Here is a 14,685-nt window from a genome sequence, read left to right on the forward strand (position 1 = left end):
AGATTAACAGATATACTCTACATAAAATGGATAAGCAACAAAGACCTACTGTATAGCACAGGGAACTTTACTCAATATCTTGTAATAACAATCTATAAGGGAAAATAATCTAAAAAGTGGCTATTTTGTACATGTATAACTGAGTCACTTTGCTATACACCTAAAACTAACACAACACTGTAAGTCAACTATATTACAATAAAAATTTAAAGATTAAAAAAATGATTTCAAAATGGATTAAAGACTTGAATGTAAGAACTGACAATATAATTCCTAGAAGAAAACAAAGAAAAAAGCTCCTTGACATTGGTCTTGACAATGATTTTGGGAATTTGATACCAAAAGCAAAGTCAACAAAAGCAAAAACAAATGAAACTACACCAAGATCAAAAGCTTCTGCACAACAAAAGAAGACATCAACAATATGAAAAGACAATCTATGGAATGGAAGGAAATATTTGTAAACCACATATCCAATAAAGCATGAATACCTAAGATACACAAGGATATCATATAACTCAGTAACAAAACACCAAGATAACCCAACTTTTTCAAATGAGCAAAGGACCCAAACAGACACTTTTCCAAAGAAGATATACAAATGTCCAACAGGTACATGTTCAACATCACTAATCATCAGGAAAATGCAAATAAAATGAGATTATCATCTCACACCTGTTAGAATGGCTGTTATCAAAGAGATAACAAATCCTGGCAAGAAGGTAGAAAAAAGGGAACACTTGTGCAGTGCTGGAAATGCAAACTGGTGCAGTCACTATGGAAACAGTGCGGAGGTTTCCTCAGAACCTAAGGAATTATTGCCGGGAGCCAGCATGAGGAATCCCACCCGTGACAAGGTCATGAGGGAGGAAGCTGACATACGCAAGGACGTGATCAGACTTCAGGAGTTCCCCCTGGCATTTCCTGAGCATGTACCCTCAAAACCAAAAATCTGCCAGCCTTTGTACTCTGCTTTTCCACTCTTCTGATATTCTCTGGGAAAAAAGTCAACTCAGGGCTTTAGTCTTCTGCATTTGAAAGGGATGTTTCAGTTAAAGCCCCTCTGATAACTCTCTAGCTTGCCTAACAGGTTCCCCCGACCTCTTACAGCTTGCAAATTGCTTACAGCCCCCCAACCGTGAGAGGCACAAAGCTTAAACCATCTTAAAGACACAGAGCCTTTTCTAAAGAGTTAAAAATCATATTGGTGACGGGTTTTCACTGTTGACTCGATTGCCACCAGGCCTCCATATTCTTTATCTTTTAGGCACCTGGGAGGATGTTAATCAATGTAAACGGGATATGGAAAAAAGATATATAATAGTTTTGATGTTAGCAACACTAGACTTTTGAGTTAATTACTTCTCTTTGTTATATATCACTGCACTCCTCTTGTGTCCTTGCTATGTAAGAATGTAACTTTATTTAGTGCTTTCTGAGAATGGCACCAGACTTTGGGAAGATCAACACAAATAAGTCTTCTGGTTGACAAACCCTTATCAGAAAAAAGGCTGTAAAATGTTAATTGGCCCTTTTGGCCAGAAGATGATGTAAATTACCTAAGACTTGTGTATACAAGTAGGTATGCAGAGAGAAAAGCCTGGTTTTGATAAGAGTCTGGACTGCTAATGCTGCATAACTTTGTGTTACCCATTGATCTCCATGTTTTATCAAAAGTATAAAAGGCCTTCTGAACAATAGAGGCTGGAGCCAATCGCTGGACTGGTTTCCCCCGTGTCTCTCTCTCTCTCTCCTTTTCTCCCTTTCCCTCCCTCTCCTCTTTACTTTAATTTCAGGCTGAATTCCCATCTGGGGCACAGAGGCTCGGCAAGTCTACTTACTTGCCCTGGCTGTTAAGACCCGCGCTAAAGGGAGCCTAAGGCAAGGCACCCATAGATATTCAAGCGAGCGCCAGTGGCCCAATGTAGATGGTGCAAGTTCCTTGTCTGGAATTTTATTGGTCTTCCAGGTAATCCAAGCTATTCAGCCTTCTTTCTCCACTTAATTTTCCTACTACACTATTTCTTCCTAATCTAATCTTATATTAATAAATAAATAAGTTTTTTCCTCGCCAACGCCGTCCACGCTTCGAATTCGCTGAATCCACCGGGGCTGGACCCTGGCCAATTATCATAAGATCCAGCAACCTCACATCTGGGAATATATGCAAGGGGAATGAAATCATTATTTTGAAGAGATATATGTACTCCCACGTTCACTGCAGCGTTATTCACAATATCCAAGGGAATGAAAATACTCTGTGTCTGTCGACAGATGAGAGGATAAAGAAGTGGCATATACATATATATACATACATATATATATATATAAATGCAATATTACTCAGTGTTAAAGAAGATAACATGTATGAACTTGGGTGCCATTATGCTAAGTAAAATAAGCCAAAGACAGATACTACAAGGTATCATTTACATACACATTCAGAAGAAAAAAAGTCCAATTCTGAGAAACAGAGAGTTGAAAAATGGTTACCAGGGGCTGGGGGTGGGGGGGTGGTGGTGGTAAGGAGAATTCTTTCAATTATAGAATGAATAAGGTCTGAGGCTTTAACATAAAACTAGGTGACTATACTTGAAATTTGCTGAGAGAGTAGAACTTAAATGTTTCACCAATAAAAAAGGCAGCTCTATGAGGTGATGGACATTAATTAACTCAATGACAGAATCCTTTCACGATGTGTACACATGTCAAATCATCATATTATATGCTTAGAAAGCTTATAATTTTATGTATAAAATTATATCCATATCATATACATGTCAGCTATACCTCAATAAATCTGAAAAAACACAAAACAAAAACAAAACTATTTTAGAATTCACAGCAGGCCACGAAGGGTGGATATTTAAATCCCAAACCTAAACATCAGGAGGGAAACTGGGAAGCAGAAGTCAGTTCAGGTGGAGATTTCATTCTCAGAGGTCCTGAGCATCTTTGGGATCTACATCCTTTGGGGCATGCAAAGACAGATGGTCCGTGCCACATGTGAGACAAATTTCTTAGACCCTTCACTAAGATTCTGAGGGCTTGGGTAGATATAATATTCCCATTTTATTCGAACCTGTACTAAAGGTGACTATGAACCATGTCAGTACCAGGAGTTAAAACTAGAATGGATTAACTGCTGATTTCAAGTTTTGACTCGGGGGTGCAATTGACCTGAATATAAATTATAAATTATCTGCATGATATAGATTATCCCAAACTGTGTTTACTCCCACGTTTCCGGTTCTGATTTACATGATCAGATATGTAAAATCGGTTACTGTTACACATTTGAAAATAACACATTCAAATGTAGCTTATTCTCTTTCATAACTTGAGACCTACTTTCCAAGTCATCTTCAATCTGAGAACTGTCAGGAAATTGGCAACTTGAGAATTAATTCTCCTTACCTGATGTTGGCTCCACAGTAAAGGCCTGATGAGGATGAACCACAGTGACATGAAACTCGAAATCCACAGGACAACTGCACCACAAAGGAATCACGTGGCTTTTGCTGCAAAAAAAAGAAGAAAACTGTAAAATACTATTTTTCTTTATAACTACCTCTTTTGGTATCAAAGAATACTCAGGTTATGTAATAAACAATCACAACCATGAGGAGAGCCAACCCTCACACTCTCATTCCCGCGTGACAGCTAGCTGACAGCACCTTCTGGGTGCTGTGGCAGGGGGACATCTCAGAGAGCCCTGAGCCTATCCTGATGGCAAAGTGGAACGACCCTTTGCAGTAGTAGTTTTGGGGATACAGTAGATTTCAAATACGGTTTGAAAAATGATGCCAGGAGTATTTTTACTTGGCCTTAAATTCATTATTTGGAAATACTCCAAATATAAATAAAATATTGAAAATAATAAAAGAAAGATCCCTTTATCCACTACCAAGCTCTATAAAATCTTCTGCTTTGGGTAAACCAATGTCTTATTTTAACAGATATGAAACATGCAGAACAGCTGAAGCTCCCTGGCTACCTCTCCCTGGTCCTCTGCTCCTTCTTGCCTCCCCAGGGGTGACTTCTACCTGTATTCACCATCATTCCCTTGGATTTTAGAAATATCACCACATATGTATGTACCCATAAAGTGGAGAGTGAAAAAGTTGGCTTAAAGCTCAACATTCAGAACACGAAGATCATGGCATCAGGTCCCATCACTCCATGGGAAATAGATGGGGAAACAGTGGAACCAGTGTCAGACTTTATTTTTGGGGGCTCCAAAATCACTGCAGATGGTGATTGCAGCCATGAAATTAAAAGACGCTTACTCCTTGGAAGAAAAGTTATGACCAACCTAGATAGCATATTCAAAAGCAGAGACATTACTTTGCTGACTAAGGTCCGTTTAGTCAAGGCTATGGTTTTCCCAGTAGTCATGTATGGATGTGAGAGTTGGACTGTGAAGAAGGCTGAGCGCCGAAGAATTGATGCTTTTGAACTGTGGTGTTGGAGAAGACTCTTGAGAGTCCCTTGAACTGCAAGGAGATCCAACCAGTCCATTCTGAAGGAGATCAGCCCTGGGATTTCTTTGGAAGGAATGATGCTAAAGCTGAAACTCCAGTACTTTGGCCACCTCAGGCGAAGAGTTGACTCATTAGAAAAGACTTTGATGCTGGGAGGGATTGGGGGCAGGAGGAGAAGGGGATGACAGAGGATGAGATGGCTGGATGGCATACTGACTCGATGGATGTGAGTCTGGGTGAACTTCGGGAGTTGGTGATGGACAGGGAGGCTTGGCGTGCTGCGATTCATGGGGTCACAAAGAGTCGGACACGACTCAGCAACTGAGCTGAACTGATATTCTTCTAAAACATGCTGGTTTTGCCCAGCATTATGCTTCTGAAATTGATCCCTGATGACACATGAAGTTCTGTTCATTTGTTTTAACCAGCGATAAGTAGTTCGCTGTCTGTCGACATCATCTCTCTCTGCTCTCGTGCTGAAAGGTGTATAGGTTGTCTGTGCCTTTTCACTGCTTCAGTGTGGTGACGACAGTCCTTTGGGGGACTCCTTATGCATGTGGACCAGAGCTGCTCTAGCTGGGACTGAGAAATGGAATTACTGGTGAGCAGTAAAGTGAAATTATCAGCTTTGCTAGGTATGGCCTAAGTGCCCTCTGAAGCACTCGAACCAATTTATCCTCCCATGAGCAGCATCTGATTACCAACACAGAATTCTCGGACATTGTAACTTCTCCCAACTTGATGAGGGTGAAACAGTATGTCACTTTATTTTTATTTCTTTGAGGTTGACCCTACTCATTTTACCCACTGGGTTTCCTCTCCTATGAATCGCCTGTGTGTATTCTTTGCCCATTTTTCTACTGGATTATTCTATTCTCTTATTAACTTGTAAATTTTAGATATGAATGTTTTCAATTACATCCATTGATATAAATTTGAGATAAGGGTCATTATACAGAGTAACCACTTCAGCCAACAGTGAGATGACTACTTCATAGCTTTTTTATTTTTTTAACCAACTCATAAATTCTGTTCTAAATCAGGTTCTACTAGAAGTATCAGTTCATCCATCTTAACTGTATGAGATGTTTTCTAATTCTGAAATACAGGGTACCTAAAAGTCATTACGTTTTTCGGGGCAATTCAACCTAACAGACACTTAGGCCCCACTGAGCATCAGGTATTTTACAGCACTGGGTAGATAAAACTAACATTACAAATTACATGTCTCTCAAGATGATGAATGACACTGCCTGAACCTGGTCCCTGAAGATTAGGTCAGTGACTTACAAGCCACCTGGGCTATATGGGTCTCCAGTCAGTATCCCCAGGGGTCTGCTCAGAGCTACCCCAGCAGCTGCTCAGGGATCCTCTGCTAAAAGTTGAATGTTTACATTTTCCTGAACTAAAACAAACAAAAACTGGTAGTGCTTTTTATATTTACCCAATCTGTAGCTAACTTCAAAGCTCTGATAATTCCCATAGAAAAGGTGTCAGAGTATTTGTTTAATGATGATTACATGAAGCCAAGTTCCTGATGCATTAATCAGTTGGAAAAACAAACAATTCCTTAAGGGCACAAAATTCCAAGTGGCTTGATTCAGGAGACAAAGCAGTGCCAGGAATACACAGGTAGTAGAAAAACTGAACTTGGTTTCATCGTTGCTATTCACACTACGAATATCAAATTATGTGACTGATTTCCTTCATCATACATCAAGGGCGATCTACTTTAATTTGGGTCAAGAGAAATTCTGGCAGATAGGAAGCTTAGGTTATTTAGAAGTTTTCCATATGTAAAGAAACAGAATCCCATTAGATTCTGGGGGCCTTAAAAATTCTCAGCTAAATTCCACTGCTAAAATACAATAAAAAGTGACTGGCAGTGAAGAAACATGAATAAATATACATATCCTATGCCTATTAATCCTCAGATGCAAATAGGAGCCTGAATTAGAGTTCTTCTATGATTTATAGAAAGTAGCAAATTAAAATATTAAAGCAGAACTTTCCTGGTGGACCACTGGTTGGGAGTTTGCCTGCCACTGCAGGGGACATAGGTTTGATCCCTGGTCCAGGAGGATTCCATATGCCACGGGGCAGCTGGGTCTGTATGCTGTGGGTGCTGAGTCCCTCGTGTCCAAGAGCCCATATGCCACAAAAGGGACCGCCCTCCCCATCCTCACCACCGATCCCTGCTCTCTGCAATTAGCAGGGGGCCTGCATGCAGTGGCGAGGGCCCAGCACAGCCAAAATAAAAATAATATAAAAAAATTAAAGCATATAGAAGTTAATACTCTTCAAGTAATGACAACTTTTATCCTTGCTACTTTATTATTTAAACATTTAATCAAATACATTAAGGCTATGTATAAAAATATATTAAGCACTTGAAAAGACTTATGACTTATTTTTAATAAAATCCAACTCAAACTTTTTAAATACCAGTCTTATGATCATGTACAAACTCTGTGCCTATTAGAAGAAGAGAGTACCAATTTCCCTCACAGAAAGTAAATATTATAAAATAATATAAACTCAAATTTCTTTCTTGTCCTTTTTCTAAATAAATGCTAGAACAGGGCCAGACACTGCATTAATTTCCAGTAAATTATATAACATTTGTTTCTACTTTACTCTGATGTTATTTTCATCATTTACCCTAAAATCTAACATTGTGTTAGTTAGGAGTAATTAACGATTTCTTGAGAGAATGTATAATCTTGTGAACTTATTGGGGATAACATAAAAGCAAATTTCCTCTCTAATTAAAAAACCTCCATGTTTAGACAGTGGACTGAGTGAGCCATCTTGACATAAATAGTACTGGACTCCTTTTCGGAGAATGAAAGTTGACTGATCATGTCACCAAGAGGGACTGTATGGGGCCTTCCTGGAACAGACTCCCCGCCCTGACCCCCATGTCCTCTACCTGCCTCTTCACTGTGGAAAAACTGTGGCCTCCTAGACCTTTCCTGAGTTCCAAAGAGTCAATTTAATCAGAGAATGAGAAAATGGAGAAAGAAAGGAAAACCATCAGGCAAGAAAAAATTCTAATACTTTAGCCATTAGACAAAGTCAAGGACCTTCAGTTCCTCCTCAAGGGCTATAGCCAATGTTCTGGGCCACATCCTTTGAGCTGTCTTGTAGATACTGAGATTCCCACCAGGTGGGAGAAGTTACCAGTATGCTACCCACAAGCATGTAGACTCCAGACCGGTTGGAATCAGAAGGTTGATGATGCTGACTCCTGATAACCTCACCATAATCCAATCAGAAGAATGTCCATGAGCTGACCACACACCCCACTACCCTCTTTCCTCACTCTGTCTTTAAAAACCTTTCCTTGAAACCTTTCAAGGAATTCAGGCCTTTTAAGCACTAGGTGTCTAGACTCCTTCCTGGGTGCTTATAATTAACACTGCACTTTCCTTCCCCATGATCTGCTGTCATTAGGATGGCTTTGCTGCACACAGGCAAGCAGACCCAAGCATGATTCAGTAACAGCAAAAAGCATGACAAATGCTAACTTACTACAAGACGGTGGATTCAGAGGGCACAATGAATTAATCATCAGCTATTACATGCTACTTGTAACCATCAAGATAAAGGGAAGCCTCTTCACAGAGACATATATAAAATTTAAACCATAATGTAGACTATGTAGTCATGTCAATTTAGCAGGACTTTTCCCTTGTCAATTACTCACTGATACAGGAATCACTTAGAGATCCAAAGCTGTGGACAGCAATGATGTATTTGCATGAGACCCAGTCCTTTTCAAATGTACAGAAGACTCATGAGAAAATTGAATCTGAGTGAGCTCATCGATATTGGGACTTCCCTGGCGGTCCAGTGGTTAAGAATCTGCCTTACAATGCAGTAGACATGGGTTTGATCCCTGGTCGGGGAACTAAGATCCCACATGCTGGGGGACAGCTAAGCCCATATGCTGCAACTGAGCCTGTGGGCCTCAACTATGGAGCCCACGCACTCTGGGGTCCCTGTACCATAACTAGAGAGAAGACTCTGTGCAGCTGAGAGCCTGAGTATCTCAACCAAGAGCCGAAGCAGGCAAAAATAAATACACAAATACGAAAACAAACCCATTTTTTTTCATTGAGAGGTGGATCCCCGGTCTCCTTCCCTGGGATCTGGGCTCTCTGGCCACTCAGCTCCTGGAGAGCAGCGGAAATAATGATGCTACATTGCTTTCCTAAGGCCATACCCAGGAGACTGGCATCTCTTGATCCTCCTGGGTGCTCACCTTGTTGCCAGGTTGGCAGGAAGCACAAGCAGCCTTTGGAGAGACCCATGTGGAGAGAACAGAGGCTACCAGCCCTGCACCCAGCTCAGCCCAGGGAACAGCCAGCATGCGAGTGGACCATCCTGGGAAGTGGATCCCTTGGCTTGGCTAAGCAGCCTCAGCTGACTCTGCACAAAGCAGGGCAACTTTCTCCATCAAGGAGCCTTCAAAATGTAGATCCAGGAGCAAAACAAATGACTGCTGTTACTTTAAGCCACTGCTTCCAGGGTGGTTTGTTACACAGCAGTAAGGAAAAACCAGACCCAGACAGCATTCTCTCTTCCTCACCTCATTTCTCCTTTAGTGAATGACTGCCTTTACCCCATTTCTGGTGGGAATCTTAACTTGGACATTTTAAAGTCTTTTTCTCTTTTCAGTAGTAGCTCTTCACATGTTCCAGCCATGTGCTTGTACCTCAGCTAACCTGGGAGGTAAGCACTATTATTCGGACCATTTCATAGATAAATAAACTGACCAGTGTGGGGCTATCCAAGGACATGCAATTAATAAGAGATGAGGTTGGAATGGTGAGGGTCACAAGATGGCAGAGTAGAAGGACATGCGCTCACCTTCTCCTGTGAGAACCCCAAAATTACAACTCGCTGCTGAACAACCATCGGACAGGAGGATGTTGGATCACACCAAAAAAAAAAAAAAAAAGCCCCATGTCCAAGGGCAAAGGAGAAGCCCCAGAAAGACAGTAGGAGGGGCAAAATTGCATTTAGAATCAAACCCCATACCTTCCAGAGACACTTGGAGGGCTCAAACAAAACCTTGTGCACACCAGGAGACCCCACAGAGACTGAGCCAGACCTGCCTCTGAGTGTTTGAGTGTCCCCTGCGGAGGTATGGGTCAGAAGTGGCCTGTCACAGGGGCAGGGGCTCTGGTACAGCAGACCCAATTGTGGCATAAGCCCTCTTAGAGGAGGTCACTATTAACCCCACCATAGAGCCGCCAGAACTTACCCAGGACTAGGGAAACAGACTTTTGGAGGGCCGAAACAAAACCTTATGTGCACCAGGACCCAGGAGAAGGGAGCAGTGACCGCACAAGAGACTGACCCAGACTTGCCTGTTGAGTGTCCAGAAGTCTCCAGCAGAGGCGTGGATCGGCAGTGGCCTGCTGCAGGGTCAGAGGGACCGAGTGCAGCAGTGCACAGGACCTTTTCAAGGAGGTCGCCATTATCTGCATTACTTCCGCCATAGTTTGATCTCAGGTCAAACAACCAGGAAGAAACATAGTCCCGCCCATCAACAGAAAACTGGATTAAAATTTACTGAGCATGGCTCTGCCCATCAGAACCAAGAACCAGTTTCCCCCACAGTCAGTCTCTCCCATCAGGAAGCTTCCATAAGCCTCTTATCCTTATACCTCAGAGGGCAGACAGAATGAAAATCACAATCACAGATAACTGATCACACAGACCACAGCCTTGTCTAACTGAAGAAAATTATAAGCCATGCTGTGTCAGTTCAGTTCAGTTCAGTCACTCTGTCGTGTCCGACTATTTGCCACCCCATGAACCACAGCATGCCAGGCCTCCTTGTCCATCACCAACTCCTGGAGTCCACCCAAATCCATGTCCTTTGAGTCGGTGATGCCATCCAACCATCTTATCCTCTGTCGTCCCCTTCTCCTCCCGCCCTCAATCTTTCCCAGCATCGAGGTCTTTTCAAATGAGTCAGCTCTTCGCATCAGGTGGTCAAAGTATTGGAGTTTCAGCATCAACATCAGTCCTTCCAATGAACATCCAGGACTTATCTCCTTTAGGATGGACTGGTTGGATCTCCTTGCAGTGTAGGGCCACCCAAGACAGATGGGTCATGGTGGAGAGTTCTGACAAAATGTGGTCCACTGGAGAAAGGAATGGCAAACCATTTCAGCACTCTTGCCTTGAGAACCCCGTGAACAGTATGAAAAGGCAAAAAGATATGACATTGAAAGATGAGCTCCCCAGGTCTGTAGGTGCCCAATATGCTACGGGAGAAGAGTGGAGAAACAACTCCAGAGAGAATGAAGAGATGGAGCCAAAGCAAAAACAACGCCCAGTTGTGGATGTGACTGGTGATGGAAGTAAAAGTCCAATGCTGTAAACAGCAATATTGCATAGGAACCTGGAACGTTAGGTCCATGAATCAAGGCAAATTGGATGTGGGCAAACAGGAGATGGCAAGAGTGAACATCAATATTTTAGGAATCAGTGAACTAAAATGGACTGGAATGGATGAATTTAACTCAGATGACCATTATATCTACTACCGTGGGCAAGAATCCCTTAGAAGAAATGGAGTAGCCTTCATAGTCAACCAAAGAGTCTGAAATGCAGTACTTGGGTGCAGTCTCAAAAACAACAGAATGATCTCTGTTTATTTCCAAGGCAAACCATTCAGTATCACAGTAATCCAAGTCTATGCCCCAACCACTAACGCTGAAGAAGTGAAAGTTGAACGGTTCTATGAAGACATACAAGACCTTCTAGAATTAACAACCAAAAAAGATGTCCTTTTCATTATAGGGGACTGGAATGCAAAAGTAGGAAGTCAAGAGATACCTGGAGTAACAGGCAAGTTTGGCCTTGGAGTATAGAATGAAGCAGGGCAAAGGCTAATAGAGTTTTGCCAAGAGAATGCACTGGTCATAGCAAACACCCTCTTCCAACAACACAAGAGAAGACTCAACAAATGGACATCATCAGATGGCCAACACCGAAATCAGATTCATTATATTCTTTGCAGCCAAAGATGGAGAAGCTCCATGCAGTCAGCAAAAACAAGACCAGGAGCTGACTAGGGCTAAGATCATGAACTCCTTATTGCCTAATTCAGACTTATATTGAAGAAAGTAGGGAAAACCACTAGACCATTCAGATATGACCTAAATCAAATCCCTTACAATTATACAGTGGAAGTGACAAATAGATTCAAGGGATTAGATCTGATAGATAAAGAGTGCCTGAAGAACTATGGACAGAGGTTTGTAACACTGTATAGGAGGCAGTGATCAAGACCATCCCCAAGAAAAAGAAATGCAAAAAAGCAAAATGGCTGTCTGAGGAGGCCTTACAAATAGCTGTGAAAAGAAGAGAAGCAAAAAGCAGGGGAGAAAAGGAAAGATATACCCATTTGAATGCAGAGTTCCAAAGAATAGCAAGAAAGCCTCCCTCAGTGATCAATGCAAAGAAATAGAGGAAAACAATAGAATGGGAAAGACTAGAGATCTCTTCAAGAAAATTAGAGATACCAAGGGAATATTTCATGCAAAGATGGGGGTAATAAAGGACAGAAATGGTATGGAACTAACAGTAGCAGAAGATATTAAGAAGAGGTGGCAAGAATACACAGAAGAACTGTACAAAAAAGATCTTCATGACCCAGACAACCATGATGGTGTGATCACTCACCTAGAGCCAGACATTCTGGAATGAGAAGTCAAGTGGGCCTTAGAAAGCATCATGGTGAACAAAGCTGGTGGAGGTGATGGAATTTCACCTGAGCTCTTTCAAATCCTAAAAGATGATGCTATTAAAGTGCTGCACACAATATACCAGCAAATTTGGAAAATTCAGCAGTGGCCACAGGACTGGAAGAAGTCAGTTTTCATTCCAGTCCCAAACAATCTTCAAACTACCACACAATTGCTCTCATCTCACATGCTAGCAAAGTAATGCTCAAAATTCTCTAAGCCAGGCTTCAACAGTATGTGAACCATGTACCTCCAGATTTCAAGCTAGATTTAGAAAAGGCAGAGGAACCAGAGATCAAATTGCCAACATCTGTTGGATCATCGAAAAAGCAAAAGAGTTCCAAAAAAAACCATCTACTTCTGCTTTATTTACTATGCTAAAGCCTTTGGCTGTGTGGATCACAACAAACTGTGGACAATTCTTAAAGAGATCAGAATACTAGACCACCTTACCTGCCTCCTGAGAAATATGTATGTAGGTCAAGAAGCACCAGTTAGAATGGGACATAGAACAAACAGACTGGTTCCAAATTGGGAAAGGAGTACCTCAAGGCTGTATATTGTCACCCTGCTTATTTAACTTACATGCAGAGTACATCATGCAAAATGCCAGGCTGGATGGAGCAGAAGCTGGAATCAAGACTGCTGGAAGAAACAATAATAACCTCAGATACGCAGATAACACCACCAGTGGCAAAAAATGAAGACGAACTAAAGAGCCTCTTGATGAAAGTGAGTGAGGAGAGTGAAAAAATCGGATTAAAACTCAACATTCAGAAAACTAAGATCATGGAATCCAGTCCTATCACTTCATGGCAAATAGATGGGGAAACAATAGAAACAGTGATGGACTATTTTTGGGGGCTCCAAAATCACTGCAGATGGTGACTGCAGCCATGAAATGAAAAGACACTTGCTCCTTGGAAGAAAAACTATGACCAACCTAGACAGCATACTCAAAAGCATAGACATCACTTTGCCAACAAAGGTCCATCTAGTCAAAGCTATGGTTTTTCCAGTAGCTATGTATGGATGTGAGAGTTGGACTACAAAGAAAGCTGAGGGCTGAAGAATTGATGCTTCTGAACTGTGGTGTTGGAGAAGACTCTTGAGTGTCTCTTGGACTGCAAGGAGATCCAACCAGTCCATCCTAAAAGAAATCAGTCCTGAATATTCACTGGGAGGACTGATGCTGATGCTGAAACTCCAATACTTTGGCCACCTGATGTGAATAACTGACTCATCAGGAAAGACTCTGATGCTGGGAAAGATTGAAGGCAGGAGGAGGAGGGGATGACAGAGGATGAGATATTTGGATGGCATCACTGACACAGCGGACATGAGTTTCAGCAAGCTCCTGGAGTTGGACAGAAGCCTGGACAGAGAAGCCTGGCATGCTGCAGTCCATGGGGTCACGACTGACTAACTGGACTGACTGAGGTGGGAATGAAAGCCAGGACCCCAGGACCCGAGCTCTTAATTGCCATGCTATGTCCCTCTCCTCGGTCTCTAACAACCTCAAAAAACTAAGCCATCTCACTGTTCACACCTACAGCTTCTTCCCCATTGATTTTCTCTTCAAAGCTGATCCCTCTGGGCTTTATTTGCTGAACTTTTTGAAAGGCAAGTTCTTCAATTAGTCCATCATCAAGAAAGGCTTATAAAGTCCCAGGACTTTGTCTCAAATGTTACCAACCTCCCCTCAAGTCCTGCCATGCATGTAGAGAGAAAGGGGTGGGGGTGTCTGGGGACTGGCCATTTAGTTTCCTTCAAGCCTGAGGTGTAAATTGCTGTATTCAGAAGATGACCAACAAAAATAGAAAGAAATCAGACAAAATGATTAGTTTCTCAATAAGCCAGATCCCCAGATGAATGTGCCACAATTTGAAAAGATATGAAGAATGCAGAGTAAATTATGTTTCCGATTTCGAAGTATGCCCTTGCAATCTCAGATAATTATGTTCCTGTGAACTTCCATATGCCGCTTATCTCACTTTCAAAGACACAATTAACTGGGACTGGGGCCTCAAACCAGAAGCACAGTGGACCCAGGATCTTTAATGGCATAGTCAAATAAGGACAAACACAAATTTACATAAAGAAATGGTCACTTAACAGGCATCTAATTTTTTTTTTTTTTTGCCTTTACAGAATTACATACCATCCTTACTTTAGACTCAGCTTAGACCAATATTGGGCTTCCCAGGTGGTGCTGGTGGTAAAGAATCCACTTGCCAATGCAGGAGACATAAGAGACATGGGTTCAAACCCTGGGTGGGAAAGATCCCTTGGAGGAGGGAATGACAACCCACTCCAGTGTTCTTGCCTGGAGAATCCCATGGACAGAGGAGGCTGGTGGACTACAGTCCATGGGGTTGCAAAGAGTTGGAGATGACTTAAGCACACACACACATAGACCAAGAAGGAGGCAA

General features: G+C 42.0%; 1 protein-coding gene across 1 annotated transcript in view; it reads right to left on the reverse strand.

Annotated features, from left to right (window-relative positions):
- CFAP221 (cilia and flagella associated protein 221) overlaps positions 1–14,685 on the reverse strand; it is a 124,602-nt gene that overhangs the window by 75,165 nt on the left and 34,752 nt on the right. Inside the window, exon 6 of the mRNA XM_013970323.2 lies at positions 3,418–3,521. Within this exon, the coding sequence (XP_013825777.2) occupies positions 3,418–3,521 (104 nt within the window). The remainder of the gene's footprint in view (positions 1–3,417; positions 3,522–14,685) is intronic.

This window comes from Capra hircus, chromosome 2 (genome assembly GCF_001704415.2).
Source record: "Capra hircus breed San Clemente chromosome 2, ASM170441v1, whole genome shotgun sequence".
NCBI classification, from domain to species: domain Eukaryota; kingdom Metazoa; phylum Chordata; class Mammalia; order Artiodactyla; family Bovidae; genus Capra; species Capra hircus.